Raw genomic sequence first — 18,626 nt, 5'->3', positions numbered from 1 at the left:
AAGCTCATTGAAGAAGCCCCTCATCCGACCAGGCTCTCTCCGGTGTTATTTTATTTTATTTGGTGAGGAGGGGGCGGGGCAACCGCATACGTAACGATGACTGGCAAAATTAGAGTAGCATTTCTCTAGATGGGCGGAAGCTAACACACAAACACACACATCGGCTTTGTTCTACTATTATAAAACATAGTCGTGATAATATCTGCAATAAAGTTTGATAGATAGCTTTATTTTGCCTCACATTGATTAATGTACAATGTTTTCTGTTCATATTTTATTCTATGAAGGGTCCATTTTCTTTAGTTATTAGTATTACGTTTATTAGTGTTATTATTATTATTATAATAAACAATTGAACATACAGTTGAACGCAAAGTTCCAAATTCTTTAACATTTGAACATAAGAAGAAGAAAAAGTGTCGTAATTTTCACTGATAACTAGTTACTTTAAGTCAGTTACTCACTCAGTTACTTTTTGGGTAACTAGTAACTATAACTTATTACTTTTTTGACCTTTTAATTTTTATAAACACATTATAAACACGCAGATATTAGCCCTTTGCTCCTCCTTCATTGACTTTCCTGTAACTGAGTATTTGTACAGTGTATTTTCTAAGGCCGATGTTTGCGTACAGTACGCGTCTCAAATTAATTAGTAACAGGAATTCAAAACGATGTAAATCATTTTTTTCCCGTATGACGACGAGGCTGACAGCCAGTACCCACAATGCATCGGTGCCTTTCTCTAAAAAAAGGTGACAGTTTTGCCTGGAGGCTGTTGCTATGGAACTGCATGTGCTCTATCTATGATAGGCCATTCATGTTTGATTAATTGTTTTCCAATGCTTCCTGGTTTGTGGGAAGAAATAACCCAAATAAAGAGCCAAACCATAGAATTTTTTTTTCTTTTCTTTTTCTCTTCATCTTTCCTCTATTCCGTGTCTTATTTTCATTTTGACGTGATTTCCTTCCCTGTTTTAAAAAGTGTGGCAATGATGTTTTTTTGTTTTTTTTTACGTCTGATTGGAAGTTGGAGATCGCTGAGGATGGGGGGGGGGGTGTTTCAGCCGTGGTTATTTGAAATGCAAAAGGAATGCCTTTGTTCGTGGCTGGCTTTTGTGAGCAGCTGCTGAGGCGCAGAATATAATGTCGTGTGAATATTATGAGTTTTCAAAGCAGGCCAGAGCTTCATACAACATTACTTTGTTGTGCATTTTTATTCGACGAATCTACTGGGACCAATTACGATTAGAGAGCTGAGCTTTCATCTCTGAACCTCTACTTGTGTTTATCAAGACCTCATATGCTTCAGCCCTTTCAATTTGATGTGGTTTTTTTTTTTTGCACTGCACTAATGCGTAATGTATTATTTAACTCATAAATGTTTAAAAGAGCTAACAAATGCAAGTTCATCACTTTCTGATCCGCAAAGTGCCAAACATTCCCATTTATGCCTGCATTAAAAGCATCCTTTGCTCCGTGTTCATGTTGTAGCCTGATGATTCTTGAGGGAAAGCTTTAGATGTAGTTATTACTGAAGATCTTACAAAGCTGCAAAGAGCAGTGAGAGTCTGATTCTTTTATCAGTCTGAAGTGCATGTGTTCACCGTGCGAGGGTCATTCTCCATCGCTGAGCAACACAGTTTATTTTGGTTTGTAAAAGGTGTTCTTACAACATGGAAGCATGGTGCATGTTCCTCCTTTATTGTACATGCAGAGAACACTACATCTATAAGGGATTGATCAAGTTGTTGTCATTTTTTTTTGGCTCATAAAATTGAACCATCAGCCGGGCCTCTGTATCTCAAGGACCACAGAGAGTGGTACTTGTTCTACTTCTGCAAGTAGAAGTCAATGAAAATAACAGATTATACCCTTAACTGCAATAGAGAAGCTCCCTGGAAATTATATATCACTGCATCTAAGCGGTAATGGGCTGGTGTGTGTGGCTACGTTGCATGCTAAAGCACAGTATCTGGAGGAAATACAACATCATGATTATACAGTTGTATATCAATAACTGTAAAATAAATATACTTAGTGTTGTAGTGACGTATTCAATTGTTATTATGCAGATATTATGCAGAATCAACTTTTTAATTATTTAAATCCTCATATCGGGGACTGTGGAGGCCCTAAATTATGAAAAAAGATGACTCACTCATGTTTTTGTGGTCCTCCTCAGTCTAAGCACAGGACATAAAACACGCAACGTTGACCTCCGCACTCATTCGGACGTCACAATGCGCTAAATTCCTGGAATTGTTGTCTCGCGGAGCTCCGCTTTGTCCGTAAAACACGCGAGAGTGCTGGCGAGGGCAACGGTGTCCGAAAACCGGAAGTCCGCGGAATGTTCTATTCTTTGCTCCACAGTGCAGCACAGAGTTCTACACAAACTTCCAGCCTCAGAGGTTTTATCTGTCCAGTGGATACATGTTATGTATGACGGCAATGTGCCGGCTAAAGCCTGCAAATGATCGCTTTTCCAAATGCTAACTTGCTGTTAGCTCCCAGTAGCCTCTGTGGCTGATGTCATTTCCTGTCCCTAAAACATAAAATAACATTTTGTGTTTTTTACACAGGAACTGTGCTAAAGGAATAATATTATTTTTTCATTTTCTAAAAGGTTGTCCTTTGTTGTATATCCTGTGCTGAAGGAAGCATTGCAGCACTTTCGCTATTAAGGAAGTGGTCCAACTCTTATCTTGTATGCCACTTGGACACTTCCAGGTCATTTTCACTCATTTAGGAACCCAGAAGTTGGGGGAAAAAAAGAGTTTTACATCGGTCCACCTCCATCTTGGAGAATGTGTTTTTTCTGGGTCATGTGATGGAGCGATTGTTGCAGGTTAACAAACCAGAATTCTTCCAGTTCTCAGAATGAGACTGTAGACATCTGCAGTGAACTTGTACATAGTGTAATCTTCATTGGCTTGGACTGGGAGGAGACTGTTCATTTTTTTTTTGCTAATTATAATCTTGTTCAATTTGGATATGCATGGCAACTTTCAGGGTTTTCTCCATCAAGGTCAGTTGCTGAACATACTGTAGGTATCAAAACCAGCATCAGATAAACTTAGCCACAAGCCTGCAGGCATGAGTGTGTGTTCCTGCCCTAAATAAAGACACTGCATGGAGAGGGAGAAAAAAAAAAAAAAGAATGTTTTTAACCACCAGCCTCAGCTCAACTGTGACCAGTATGAGGATTGTTGGTTTGTCTAGTTTCCAGCAGACACATTTCCCTCTTTTACAACACATCTCAATTTCTGCAAGATTGTTTGTCCTTTTTTGCTTTCATGGCAGGAAACAACCACGTTATGTTTTCCCCTTTCTGTGTGTAAAGATAACATCGAAACAACACCTTTAAATTTACTAAAGGTTTTCACTTGGAACTCCTGGATGTGATTACAACTTCTTAGCTACTGTGATCTGATTTTCAAGAAACTTTTGAGTAAATTCCTCCCTTTTTTTAACGTTCAACATTCACGACTGAACCGAACAGATATCGGTGGTCAAATGTCCGAGTCGCGGTGGCCTCGTGTTTTTATCAACTTCACACACTGAGAACACATGAGACATGTGCCAAAAACATTTATTTGGACTCAAGGATGAGCTTATTTTGATGTTTTTTGGTGGTCAAGGGGTTTTGTGACCTCACAAAAGCCCTCAGTTTTGTATCTGAGGAAGACCTTGAGAGAATCTTTTTTACTCACTAAGCTTCAATGTCCAGGTCACAAATATCAAACTCCTTCAACAACGTTATACACCACTCACAAAAAGTTAGGGATATTGGACAAGAATATCTCAATGAAAAGTTCATGCTACGGCGATATTCTACCATGAGAGCAGGGCATTTAAGTAGAAGGATGCAACAACAACAGTGGTGGCAATACACTCTTAGAAATAAATGTGCTAAGTAGAACCATATAAGGTTCTTCAGCTTGTCCTCATTGGAACCTTTTTATAAAGGTTCTACCTTGAACCTTTAGTGTTACCAAGTACCCCTTTAATACCCTTCATTCAGGAAAGGGGTTTTAAAGGGTTCTCTGGATCAAAATGGTTCTTACTGGAACCATTAGTGTTACCAAGAACCCTTGAGAAACAAATGGTTCCAGGTAGAACCTCAGCCCTTGGAGAAGAACACTTTGGGAAGGAACCCTTATTTCTAAGAGTGTACTCTCATAGAAATAAAAGTGCTAAGTAGAACCATATAAGGTTCTTCGGCTTGTCCTCATAGGAGAACCCTTAGTGTTACCAAGAACCCTTTTAAAACCCTTTATTCAGGAAAGGGGTTTTAAAGGGTTCTCTGGATCAAAATGGTTCTTACTGGAACATCACTGTTACCAAGAACCCTTGAAAAACAAATGGTTCCAGGTAGAACCTCAGCCCTTGTAGAAGAACCCTTATTCCCTTAGTGTACCACAACAACAAAATCTCAATGTCTCAATAACTTGGTCCATTTTAAAGTGCTGTCTTGGTCTCATGATGTCAAAATGTGAACATCATGATGATGTCATTGAACCCGAACTTTTAGTGGTTCAATAACTGAATTGAACCACTACTTCAGACATGTAACATGCATGTTATTCACTAAGTACTGACACATTGAACAATTGGACACGTGCATTCAAAAGTTTAGAGAAGGTTAACTTAAGTTCACATGTAAAGGCTATAGTGCATTTTAGGTGCATTGTGAAATGTAATCCAAAAGCCAAAGAACCTTTACCTTTTGTGAGTAGTGTATGTCTGGGGACAACTCAGGTCAACAGAGGCAGAGAACCTTTCCTTTTAAAGGTGCATTATGTAATAAATCTAAAGCAACTGGCCGTAAAATCCTCCTAATATGTCACAGAGACTCAGGAATAATGTTCATATAACAAACTGAACTCACCAACAACAACAGTACAGTCAAAATATTTTGCAGACTGTAAATCATGTTTTGGCATGTGGCGCCACCTACCGCCGTCTACCAATCATTGCAGTCAGTAGAGTCTCAGCTGCCGAGCAAACCCCTGGTTGCCAGTTACGTCAGAAAACGAAACCTAAAAGACCTCAGTATTTTGATTTGAATGTAGTAACCGTTTTTTGGCCACATATGGCATATGACTTTAAAGTAACTGCATATTTAGCTGATTGGCAAATCTTTGATCACTATGAGTGGAAGAGACGATAGTAAAGCTGGTCTTGTTCTTTCACCCCAGATGCAGGAGATGGCTTTGCACCACCACCAACAGCAACACCATCACCAGCATCGAGACGGCGCTCATTATGAACCTGCCCGTAACCACCCCCTGATAAACAGGTCACCTCCGATACTGTCCAACCACATGAGTGCGCTGTCTCAGCTAAACTCTCAGGTCAGCCGCGGTGCTCTGCCCCACGGCTCCCCCTCACCTCCTGGAAGTAAATCGGCCACACCCTCCCCCTCGAGCTCCAATCAGGAAGAGGAGACCGATCCTCATTCGAAGGTACTGATGCGGCATCGCTTCTCTGGCTTGTAGTCGTAGTTGAGCAGCAGCGGCGACGTTTGGCGGCGATAATCAGGATGGTTTGCATGTAAAAAAAAAAAAAAAAAAGGCAGTTAAACAGGAAAATAAGGAGTAATTGTGTGTTTTTTCCTTCTACGTTTGCTTTAAAAAAACGCAGTCTTCTTTGAACAGTTCTGCTGGAATAGTGGGTTATTGCTGTGATTTCTTTTTTTTTCTTCCTTTTGTCTATGTAATGGTGTGGTGCAGTGCCCTGTCGTATTAGAAAAGAAAATTATAGTTCATGATTGCATTCGGGTTTTATTTGTTCTTCCTTTCACTGTGAGCAGCACATTGAAATCCAAAGTGAAATTCAGAATGGATTAAAAGAAGAAGAAGAAGAAAAAAAAAAACTTTAGTTCATGCCACTCTTTTTTAGAGCGACATAATTTCACCCTCAGACAAATTCATTTTTAACGACGTGAGAATGTTTTTCCATGTTGCTGTAAATGCACTTTTTTATATATATTCTGAAGTGAGGACGACGTCCTTTTGTGCTCAAGTGTGAGGTGTATTTTAATTAGCCAACAAATTCTGTCATATGCAGCCTTTCTTTAAGAAAAAAAAAAAAACATATTTATTTAAATAGGAGGAGAACGACACTTGTTTGCATTCATTCGGTTTCCATAAATCTGCAAAACTGCTTTCATAAATTGCATTCGAAAAAAAAAAACTATCCCTGTGGATTTGCTTCATTTCCATCAGGGGAATGTGAAAGTGTATAATTTAATCTGCCACATCCACAGTGTTTCAGACTCATCTGCGTATTTAAATGACTGTGCAGTGATAGTGATATAACAAGAGGGAGATCCTGTAAGTTAAAATATATATATATATATATATATATATATATATATTCCCAGCTTTTACATCTCCGCCGTGCCGTTCACACGTGAATAAAACTGATTAGCATCTCTCGTATCAGTAGGTAATTCCATTTGCTCTCCACATCAAAGCCAGAGCAGATACAGCAGGTGATTTAAAATTCCTCTCTCACCCGCAGCATGAAAAAGTCAGAATTTATGACTTGCTGAACAAACTGAAAAATAAACATTTGAAAAGGTTTGATACGTTCAACTAACGTAAAAAGTCAGAGTTTGACTGAAACATCGCTGCAATAACACAAACGCCCTGATCGAAATTAATGATCTAATGAAGTTCACATGCTTCACCCACTCTGGGTCTTATTCATCACAGATGCACTTGCATTGTTCCACCTTGTTTCTACGTTGTCAATCAACCGTTGTGTTTTGTGTTGTTGTTTTTTTTTTCCCTCCCCTCCGTGTGTGCGTGTTCGTCTTCTGTAGATCACAGGCGAGAAGCGGCCATCTTCAGAGATGATGAAGCCCAAGCCCAAGCCCCAGAAAAAGAAGAAGAAGAAGGATCCCAACGAACCCACGAAGCCCGTGTCGGCGTACGCGTTGTTCTTCAGAGACACCCAGGCGGCCATTAAAGGACAGAACCCCAACGCCACCTTTGGTGACGTGTCCAAGATAGTAGCCTCCATGTGGGACGGCCTGGGGGAGGAGCAGAAACAGGTAAAGTGGTGTTTCACATTATCCTGTGACTGCCAATGATCTGAAAGTCATGATGTGTATCTGTTGTTTTGCTCATGCAGATCAAGCATTAACGCTTTAACACGCTGTACGGTTTGTGCTATCAGTTTCTGAAAGCAGAGAAGTTGCACATCAAAGCCATTATGTGCTTATTACAGTATTACTTATTACTGTTTCAGTATTTTTGTCGGCTCTTTTTGCACATTGAGATAAATGCTTTTTTATTAAAAATGTTATTGCAAATATGTTTTATACTGTTCAAAATTCAAATTCAACATACATGATCTGTTGTTCGTGTACAACTGCAGTGATCATAGTAGTAATACACTATTATAACACACAGTAAATTGTAAATAATTGCCAGATATTCAAAGTTATTCTGGAAAAATGGTCAAAATCACTTACTTTGAGGACATTTTTCTGGCACTTTTTTGGCTAAAATAACAGGACATTTTGAGGCCAAGGTGTTAAAAGGTTAATAATCTGGACTGTTTTGTTGATGATATCTGTCAATCACACTGGTGTCCACTCATATGTTTGATTGTCTCGAAACAGGAACATCATTTACAAAATTGAGACCATTAAATGGCTTATATTTTCCCCAAAGAAAAAAGCAAAGTCACCCCCTTGTGGCTATTCACTATACTCCTACTTCCTGTTTAGCTTCAGCTGGCAAATTGAAAGGCTACTGTCCATTTTTTATATACTTTCTATTAGGGCTGCCCGTTTATGGGGAAAAAAAAAAATATATAACTAAGGAACTATTATTTTCAGAATAAAAGGCACCACTTGTAATCGTTTGGGACCATAATCGCAAACGAAACACACGTTTAGATTAATTGCACAGCCCGACTAGAGAATGATTCAATCATTACATCTATGTTTGACAGTTTTTCTCTCTAAAAAAAAGAATACAAAGTGATGAAATGATTCAAACAGATTCATACTTTTATTATTTCAACTATAAATGCATTAATCTGTATTAATACACTGACAGTATAGAATTATCCCACATATATAGTGTCACATTTCTAATAACAATATCCTGAAAGATGTGAAAATCCATAGACTTATTTAACATCCTCATATTTTTTTACCAAAAGCTTGACCTGTTTTTTTTATGGAACTGCTTTAAACTGCTGCGGCTACATTCATCACGACATTTAGTTATGTTTTTTCGATTTACTTCACCATCGCAGCCCCGACAGACAAAGTCAATAAGGTTTTTTTCCGTGTGTTTGTGGTAAGAAATGATGGTGTGAAATGAATGGAAAATGAGAGTCTGAGTCTGATGACCATGCGCAGACTCATATTTTTAGGATATCCAGCCTATTGGCTGTCAAATAAAAGCACCTGTCTCCATGACAAAGTGCAGCCCATTCTCCTCTGCCTCAGCCACCGTCGACGAGACCCCATCTAGAATGTGTGTGTGTGTGTGTGTGTCTGTGTTTGTGTGTGTGTGTGCGTTTTTTCTCCCACCAAACCTACTTTATACGCTGGACTTTGGAGGCCGCCCTGTCCCTTTTATTTGCAGTTAATTTTTGCTGCCTTCACCGGGGCTCTTCACCATGAATCTTCATTTCGCCGCTGACACCCTTGAATGTGAATTCCTCATTTCCTGTCCTTTTATTTATATCTGTTGCCTGGTGATTTGATCATGCTGCGAATACAAGATTAGCAATTGCCTTGTCCTTGGTTTTCGCCCTCAAGGACATCTGCTCCTGAAATGTTATTGTTTGCGCTTCTTAACTCTTTGTGTCTTGGCCCCATTTTTGACTTCGACTTTGTATTCTCGATGCAATTCCCCCTCTCTCTCTCTCTCTCTCTCTCTCTCTCTCTCATCCTAAACGCATTTGTCCTTCACAGTTTTACTCGGGAACAGAGGAGAAACCAACAAAAGGGCATTTTTTTCACCATTATAAATCCATCCGTCCGTTTGTTGTGCCATTCCGCAGCCAATTTTGTGATTTGTTTCTGCGCTCATGTGTTTCATCAAACATGTCACCTCACAAGACCGATAATTAGCTCCAGGTAATGATATCATTATGGACCGAAATGTAGCGCCGCGCCTGGGCCAATAACGCTATTATAATCGTTCTAATTATTCCCGCTGACAGGGGGCACTGTCACCGGTTCCACCACAAACAGCACAGCTAAATCCTCACGTTTGAGTTTCTGTGCCTTTATATCGTAAAAAACACGGTTTAAAACGTAACCGAGGCACGGTCTCATGCCTTAAACACACAGCTTTAATATCCATACATCCACCCCCCTGTTCTTGATCAGTCAATGTATACACAGTTATGGCTGTCACGTCATCCCTGTAGGAGCGATGAGGTGCGTTCTATAATATCACAGTCAGACCCTGTGGAGCCACGCAGGAGCACCATAATGTAAACACAACCCCTTCCCCCCCCCATATACACAGCTTTGTTTTAACTAGGACGCGCGGCCCCTGTTTCCAATTACCCTCGCACTACACTACTTTTTTTTTTTTTTTTTTTTTTTTTCAAACACACCGTGCAGCTGAATTTACAAAAGTGCATTGAAAGCAGCTCGTTTCATGGTTTTATTCAAGGAACATCTCAGTTCAGGTTCAGCTCCTTGTGATTCTTTTCCTCGTGTGTATTCTCCAATGCATCATTGTGTTTTGGTTTTTTTTTCTTCTTCTTTTTATTCATATTAATGTTCATATTGTTTCCTTTTTATTAAGATGTTCCTGCATGCGGCTTCCGCGCTATACAGCATTTTTTTTTATCGTTATTTTTTTTTCAATTCCCCAAAGGGGCCACGCTTTATTGTGTAAGATCAATGAGGTGTTTGCGCTGCTGTTATCCCTCAAGGTGACTAACATGCTAAAGCTGCTGCAGAAAAACAAAAGAAACGTTTTTTTTTGTTGTTGTTGTTTTTTTTTACTGTTTTTGTTATTAAGATCAATTTCCAGTCTTTACAAGAAAGTAGGGGAGGGGGCAATGATAATGAACTTGAGGAGGAGGGGAGGAGCTACCTTATTATATTACTATGACTGCTGTGTTGGAGCTGGATTTGGGGACAGGAGGTAAAACAAAAACAATGGAATCAGTACTTTAGGTCACACTTTAGATTAGGGAACACATTCACCATCAATAGGTGCTTGCTGACATATATAAGTCGCATACTAGCCCTTTATTAGTAATCATTAAGCACATATTAACAACGTTTTCTACCTCTATTAGATGAGATTCAACTTTATTGTCAACCAAATGCAGTTTTGCATCTCACCAGAAGTGCAACAAACAGGAAGTGCAAAAATAATATTATATGCTATGTACAGAATAAAATTGTAAGTAATTCACAGATAAACAGAGTAATATGCAATTGTCGGGTCTATGGATGATTGTGAGATGAATTAAGATTTTTCCTACATAATGTGTTAATACGTGCTAAATATTTACTAATAAAGGGCTAGTATGCTACTTATATGCATGTTGGTGAATATTTGTTCCCTAATCTAAAGTGCTACCAAACCTTTTTTGTCAGAAAATGATCACAGCAATCTTAAATATAAAACCCAGCATAGAAACAAGGGAACATAAACACACCCAAAATTAAGGGTTCCAAAAGGGTCCTTCTACAAGGGCTGAGGTTCTACCTGGAACCATTTGCTTCCCTTTCCTGAAGAAAGTTTTTTTACGGGTTTTTAGTAACACTAATGGTTCCAGTAAGAACCACTTTGATCCAGAGAACCCTTTAAAACCCCTTTCCCTGAATAAAGGGTTTTAAAAGGGTTCTTGGTGGAACCTTTATAAAAAGGTTCTACCTGGAGCCAAAAAGGGTTCTCCTATGAGGAAAAGCGAAATGACCTTATAAGGCTCTACTTAGCACTTTTATTTCTAAGAGTGTACAAAGAATGTTCTACTCTTTCAATGTGTAATTGCCTCCTCTCTCCTCCTCCTCTCACCAGTTGCTCAGTCGCCGGGGTAATCACTCTCCTAAGTGTCGGCAGGGTGCAAAGTTATTGTCTCCTGTAATTAACTGGTTATCAAACAAGAACATTTCATTAAGGTACAATTAGGGGCTAATTCAGGCGGGACACCTCCGTGTCAGGACGGCGATGAGGAGGCAGGCGTACGTTCGCTCTCTCTTGCTCTCTCTCGCTCTCTCTCTCTCTCCCAGCGCAGCTTTGTTATTTTTAATTCACACTGACCTGCGGCCTCTGACGGCTTCAATTGCTAATGAATCCTCTCACTTTGGAATAATTAGACATCCTCAGGCATGGTAATTTATTTAAAAGTATCCGTCATTGTACGAGTCATTAGCCTGCGTTACGTTCGTTTGGAGCGAGCGTAGTTTGGGGGTTCGTTAAAGTGGCGGCGTCTGTCAGTATTTAAAGGGGAAATAAGTAGTTTATAGTGCCATCTAGAGGAGAGGCTGAAATTTACAACAAAGACCTGCTGCTCTGCTCACCCCCTCCCTTCCCTTGAGCGCTACGGAATCCGCAGCTGGTCAAATGTCGTCCTCGTCGTCTTTCTCCGTGTCAGCAGATGAGGTTCGTGAGGTGAGGGAGAGGGCGAGCTACCGCGGCCGTAGCAGAGTAAGCGGAGAGAGTGGAGGCGGGACTTCTGCTACAAGTAAAGAGACGCTTGATTTGTTCTCTCGCGTTTGTCCTTACAGGCTCCGGTAGAAACATGGCGTCTCGCTGCTAACAGTGGCTATGCAACCGCGGCCCGCGACCATGTTATTTTACATGACTTTTTGAAACACTACGAAAATGAAACAAAAACTATTATACAGCGACTAGACAATGCAGGAGCACATAATATGTATAAAAAAGTGGATTTTGGGTTATATAAACCCATAAATACTACATATTGTACCTTTAAGTGGTGAGCGGTGAGATTGCGACTTCTCTGTTTTTTGTTGTTGTTGTTTTCTTAATTCACGTTAAAATAATGCGTAATCTTGTTTTTGTTACAAAAGTGTGTGTGGCGTATGAACAAAAAAATCTGAACGATACTGTAGATGGAGGGGGGGGGAATAATTGCAATGTAAATATGGATTGAGTGTTTGAGCGAGAGGTTATGTCCATCTTGATTCTTTGGTTTGTTTACTCTGTTTATTGACGGCATATGTGAGCTGCTGCAACACATGAATGCTTAATGGTTATTCTACCCCCCCCCCACAAACAAAACGCATGGAGCCTCGGACACCGATCAGTAATCATCAAACCACATTTTCTATTATTTTGAAATGTTTCAGGTGCAGCAGCAGCAGCAGCGAGGGTTCACGTAGATGGTCAAAAGCTTTCTTTGACTCGACAACTTGGTGTTGCGATGAATTCGTCTCATGTGTTTTGTTTTCTTTTGCCCCCGCGGGACACACAATCACAACCATGACTCCCCCAAAATCTCATCCACATCAGTCAGTACATATATATGACTATGACCGCAGGGTCGTTTTAGCCTTTGGTATCAACCTTGTAATCAATCGTTTTTTCTTCTTCTTCTTCTTCTTCTTGTTGTTGTGTTTGCTCCTGCAGAACTACAAGAGGAAAACAGAGGCTGCAAAGAAGGAGTACCTGAAAGCATTGGCCGCCTACAGAGCCAGCCTGGTTTCCAAGGTAACTGGGGGGGGGGGGGGGGGGGGGCGGGGGTCACGTCTTTGATATACATGGGTCAGCGGCGATATAAGGGATGATAAATTAGACACAGAATTCCTCTCACTCTTATTCCATGGAAAGGGTCCACTTACTGCACTGAGTGGTGTGTGTGTGTAGGTAGGTAGGGAGGTAGGTGTGTGTGTGTGTGTGTGCTCAGAGGACAACAGTGAAAATTAGGCCTCAAACACACCCAATTTGCAACCTGGGGAGGAATAAAAAAGTAATGTGTGTGTGTTTGAGAGACGGAGCGAGAGAGAGAGAGAGAAAGAGCATGTTTGTGAGCACATTTAAGAGCACAAGTGGACATTACCTATCATTTGCTGTCCTCCCCCCCCGTGTTCTCTGTCCTCTCCCCGAGAGGTTCCATCTCAAGCGTCAGTTGAGAACATTCTCATCGTCCACATTTGTAGATGGAGCTGAATCTTGAGATGCCCTCCCCCCCCTCGTCCCCCCCTCTTCCATAAAAAAAAGTTATCCCACTATTGGGTTGTTTCTGCAGGGCATTTCATTCCTCACTTTTTCCCCTGCATTGTTTTCTCAACACAGTCCTAAATTACATTAGCATATACCGAGCTCCCTCCTCCTCCTCCTCCACGTCCCCCTCTCCCTGTACCTCCTCCTCCGCCTCCTCTTCCTCCTCCCCCCGCTCCGGCACAGCGCCACACTTCCTCTCGCGCTTATGGGCTGAAAACAAGCACCTTGATTAAGGCATGAATGGTTAATTCATCAGCCTCTTTCACCGCGGCATCATTTCAACCAAAAGAGACCGTTCTCATCGCTTGTCTTCGGCGGTGCAATTAGACATTCACGTCAGAGCTTCTATAGAGAGACTTGATTGATACTATATGTTGGTAGATTGCCAGTCAAAAAAAAAAAAAAAATTTACTGACAAAAATAAACCTGCAGAACCAACACCCCCCCCCCCCCCCCCCATTTCACTCATTCATTACCAGCCAATCAGAATGAAGCGCCGAATCCCACGATTCAACACAGCTCTCTCTCTCTCTCTCTCTCTTTTAATTACCAATGAAGGAGTCTTTTCAAAGTGAATTGGATTGGATGGAATTAGAGGTAATTGGAGCATCATTTGGAGGATTCACATCTTCAGTGTGCACCTGTTGCCTTTTTGTTTTGTGACACATGTCAGTTTGTGTAATAGAAGTGAAAAAAATAAAAGATAAAGTTGGATTGCACCATGCTGTGTCACAGGGAACGACGTCTGTCGTTATGGCGTTTATTTGATTTCGGAAACTTGTACGGAATGTGATTTTGAAAGACTTTGAAAAGTCACTGCATTAATAAAGTCTAAAGTCCTGCCGTATACACTCAGCATATACTTATTATTATATTATAGCTTCCTTTTCATGACACATTACCAACATACAATACATTGACATTGTCATGATATATCTCTCTATAGATCCGTGACATATTAGATAAAGGTGTAAAATGCAGACACGAAGAGGGATTCTGAAAATCATCTCTTCTGGCAGAAGTTTGTGTTGGTGAATTTAACACATGCAGAGAGAGGCCAGGGAGACACTGAGAGCATGGCTGAGCAAGAGCTCTCTTTTTTTTCTTCTTCTTTTTTTTTTTTGGAGCTGCTTGAAAAGAGTGTGCCATGGGTTGGGAAATGTTCTCTGCACAAACTTTTATTTGATTGTGGTTTTGAGTTTGGCAGGTAGAGAGGCTGCAAAACCAGGCTGCACTAGAGCAGAATATGACAGAATTTTAAATCTGCATAGAAAGTTTAAGAAGTTTAAGAAGAGTTATTACGTAAACTTGACCATGTTCACACTCTATATAGTCAAATATATAGAGTATTTATAGTCAAATGTTTCAATTTATTGACATACTGTCCCTCCCCTACACTCTTAGAAATAAGGGTTCCAAAAGGGTCCTTCTACAAGGGCTGAGGTTCTACCTGGAATTATTTGCTTCTGGAAAAAACAGGGTTCTTGGTAACACTAATGGTTCCAGTAAGAACCATTTTGATCCAGAGAACCCTTTAAAACCCCTTTCCCGAATAAAGGGTTTCAAATGGGTTCTTGGTAGAACCCTCCAACAGGGTTCCAGGTGAAACCTTTATAAAAAGGTTCTACTTGGAGCCAAAAAGGGTTCTCCCATGAGGACAAGCCAAAGAACCTTATATGGTTCTACTTAGCACTTTTATTTCTAAGAGTGTAAGAGGAGGTGCAGTGGTATAGGCACAATGAGCCAGTGTAGTGTCTTTATCACATCTGCTCTATCAGCTGTTATGTGATTATAGCTGTAAATTATATATACACTGTATATATTTGTGTATTTTCAGCTGCTGCACATACAGTACATACAGTATATGCTCTGGGTCAAAGTACTACTGTGAGATACTGTGACAAAAAAGTGCAAAACTATTCATTACTACTATTCGTAAGACCCACATTAGCCGTTACACACAGCACATCCTGAGGTCCCACATAATCCCGACCTTTAACTCTCAGTCGATAATTCAGTTTTGATGCATCGTTGTTGTAGTTTTGACCCTCAATGAAATCAGACAGGATAAGAGACGTTATTAAGTGTATACAAATAACCCCCCTTTGTGTCCACACGTACAACTAGAAAAGTGTCGCAAAATAGCGATAAAAATCATGATATCGTAGACGGATCTCGCCCAAAGTTTGATCAATTGTCCCTGGTCCCATTGTGGACATTTCCTGTTCCAGTTTCATCCAAATCTGTGCCAGACTTTTCCGAGTTATGTTGCTAACAGACAGACAGACAGACAAACTCCTGGCGGAGGTCAAAAATAAAGGAACAGGATTATCCTAGGATGCTGAGATACTGTTGCAGTGAACCGATGAACCAAATCCCGCCTCCTCTCTCACATCCAGACATGTCACGATCCAGTGGAGACAAAAGGTGCCCAATCGAGCCAGGTTTCTCCGCACATGATGCCCGCCAACGCGCCCCTGTACAGCGTGCCGCCTCCTCCCCAGCCGTCGTCACCCTACCTGGGGCCGGGGGCCTTCCCCCTCACCGACCTGCAGAGCTACGCGGGACACGCCCCTCGCCACACCCTGTCGCAGACGCTCAGCCAATCGCAGATTCTGCCCAGCATTAGTGCCTCTCCCCCGTCCTCCTTCCAGATCAGCCCACCCCTTCACCCCCACCAGCAGCTCTCCCTGCACCAGAGCTCGCTCCTCAACCCGCCTATCCGCATGCAGCAGGCCCAGTCCCAGCAAATCATTTCTCACCAGATGGGGCTGCAGGCCTCTCTTCACTCCCCCCCTCATGGGCAGCAGGTACCGTAAACAAACCGAGACGCTCGTGCACTTTTTGATGTCAAGAAGCGTCCCATTAATTTCCCCGTCTTTCCCTAGGGTTTTTCTCACCTCCAGTCAGAGTATCAGAAGAGCATTGGGGGTCCCCAGTCTCCAGGAGCCCCTGGCCCTGGTCCAGGTTCTGGAGTGGCTCAGAGCCATGACTGGGACAGCGAATACTGCAATCGGGAGTGTGGCAACCACTTCAGGTGAGTGTGCAAAGAGAGCGAGGAGTCGCTTCTGAGATTTCTGCATCCTCGGGTCAAAGTGATCCAATATTGTGTTTCATAAAATAGCATATTTATTATAAACGTGTGTCGTGAGATCTGGATCCACGTGAAAAGAAGCGAACCTGAAAGCACGGCACCAGTGGGAGCTCCTCCACCGCGCTACCAGTTTCATTTCAGATCTAAATAAAACTTTGAAATGAGAGCTGAACACGATGTTTTTGGTTCTGTGTTGTAACTGAAATATCCCTCAATGAATTGACTTCAAATTGAACCGGAAATCAAATCAAGACGTGACTCTGAATCAACTCTTGAGTGAAGGAGGCAATCAACTGACCTTTATTGTAAAAGTATGTCAAGTTTACGGGACTCTAACGTTATGTCAGTATTTTAGTTCCACCTTTCTGGATAAAGCTCGTATGTGAGCCCCCCCTTCAGGAATAGCCGTGTATTGTCACCTTAGTCATCGCTGCTTTCACAACATTGCAGAGCACTGAACGCTGTCAGGTCTGTTACAGAGAGACAGCTGCAGAGGTAATGGCGAGATAATGGAGCTCGTCATGTGTTTGTCAGTAACGGCAGTAAAAACAGATGTTCCTCACACTAGTTTTTCACGGTTATTATATTAAAGGCTTTGGCAGGCTGTGTTGTCCTGTCCACCGGAGGGTTTGGTTGAGAATAACGTAGAAGCTGTTGGAGTTTTTGCATTTAATTGTGGCCGTTTCATGTGATATCTCAGGAATACCACAAGGGACAACACACACGCTTTGTCACTTTGACTCAGGGGTTAACGGAATAGATTTTGGTGGTCAAAGGGTCACTGTGACCTCACACACCTGTTTTGCTTGATGAAGTCATTATTGTACGAATGCATTGAGAGACTACTCTAAATATGTGATTAGAGAAGATGACAATAAAGGACCATGTGTTAAATGTCCAGTGAGGGAGAAACATTGTTCCCTGTCTTGTAGAAAATGATTCACAGTCTATCTATGTTCCAACTCATTTCCCACTTCAGACCCTCAATTTTCTTCTCCGTAGGTTGAGACGTCTTTGAGAGGTGTAGTGAGGCTTTTTAGGTTTGCCCTAAAGCCACAGCTGCCCTAAATTAGCAGCATTGGTAATTATCAAAATCATTTTTTTTATATCTATTTCTGTAATGGTTAAATCACAAGTGTGTAGAAGCTCTTTCACTGAATTGATAAAAAAAATAATAGTTATGATGTCAAATTATAGATATTTACTAAGTTAGATGTAGTGGTTGAATGTTGTGCTTCTCAGAGAAGCCCCTGCAGTTCAAGTTTGGCTCAAATTTGCCAAAATTCTGTTTGTTCTTTAGCACAGTATGTTCAAGTAATTACAGCGTACATATTCGCAGATGATAAATTATTATTGTATGACCTAAAACAATACATTTATTACATATCGTTAGCCTAATAGCCTAATTGCCTAAGGTCTAACTTTACCAATGTGCTTGCTAAAAAAAAAGCTTTTACTTGTTTGCCTGAAAACGTTCAAATATGACTTAGGCAACTATGCTATCAGGCTAACGATATAGCACCTTTAACCCTTTAAGGTACTACTCAACCATTTGGTCGACCACACTTTAAGTCACTATATCTCATTGAAAAATGCATCAAGCTGAACTCACTAACACTTAATGTAATGTTAAAAATAAATAAATATTGATTGTCGTTATTGTTATCATAAGTAAATAAAAGAAAATAATACAAAAAATGCAAAGACATTTTTCCTTTGCTTTTTCTTGGCACGTACCTTTAAGGGTTAAATGCTTAGATTAGCGTTGCCAATCTAGTCATGTCGTATCCCAAATATGTGTATTTTGGCCTCTTGAGCATTTAACGCCTTATACGCTAGGTTGCATTGTACGTGATTCTGTAAAAATGTGCATTTGAATCCCTTTTCTTTACTCTTTTATTCAGCTTTTTTTTTTAATCTAACCTGTACCTCTGTGTTTCTCTGTGTGTGTGTACAGTGGCAGCATGATAGGCAGGGACAAGCCACTCTACCTCACCTGAAAACAGAAGATCTCTGCCAAACAAAATACAACGCAGAGGAGTCTACTCTCACCCCGACCCTCCCCGTCAACCACCACCCCCCCGCACCCTTCCCTCTGATGCACACACACACACAGTGCACACTTAACACGCACACAATGCCCACATTCTGCCTCCCAAACACCACCTACTTTTTTTTTTTGTCAGTGTAACTATTCATTTTCTCCTTTTCTAGAAGAGTTTGTGAGCAGAGTTGTTTTACTACTGTCTGTACCACTTAATGTGTTAGCAGTCCTCTTGCTGTTTTTTACATTTGCCAAGCACTTATTATTATTATTATTATTATTATTATTATGCCCC

At 40.9% G+C, this 18,626-nt stretch overlaps 1 protein-coding gene across 1 annotated transcript in view; it reads left to right on the top strand.

The window, feature by feature from the left end:
* tox2 (TOX high mobility group box family member 2) overlaps nucleotides 1-18,381 on the top strand; it is a gene marked incomplete at its 5' end in the record, with an annotated part of 105,548 nt that extends 87,167 nt beyond the window's left edge. The window contains 6 exons of the mRNA XM_083891851.1: nucleotides 5,202-5,468; nucleotides 6,833-7,063; nucleotides 12,600-12,680; nucleotides 15,593-16,003; nucleotides 16,082-16,230; nucleotides 18,245-18,381. Of these exons, the coding sequence (XP_083747977.1) occupies nucleotides 5,202-5,468; nucleotides 6,833-7,063; nucleotides 12,600-12,680; nucleotides 15,593-16,003; nucleotides 16,082-16,230; nucleotides 18,245-18,287 (1,182 nt within the window). The 3' untranslated portion in view covers nucleotides 18,288-18,381. The remainder of the gene's footprint in view (nucleotides 1-5,201; nucleotides 5,469-6,832; nucleotides 7,064-12,599; nucleotides 12,681-15,592; nucleotides 16,004-16,081; nucleotides 16,231-18,244) is intronic.
* Between the last annotated feature and the right edge of the window lie 245 nt (nucleotides 18,382-18,626).

This window comes from Microchirus variegatus (genome assembly GCF_963457635.1).
Source record: "Microchirus variegatus genome assembly, chromosome: 7".
Lineage (NCBI taxonomy): Eukaryota > Metazoa > Chordata > Actinopteri > Pleuronectiformes > Soleidae > Microchirus > Microchirus variegatus.
This window is presented reverse-complemented; position numbering and strand designations above follow the sequence as displayed.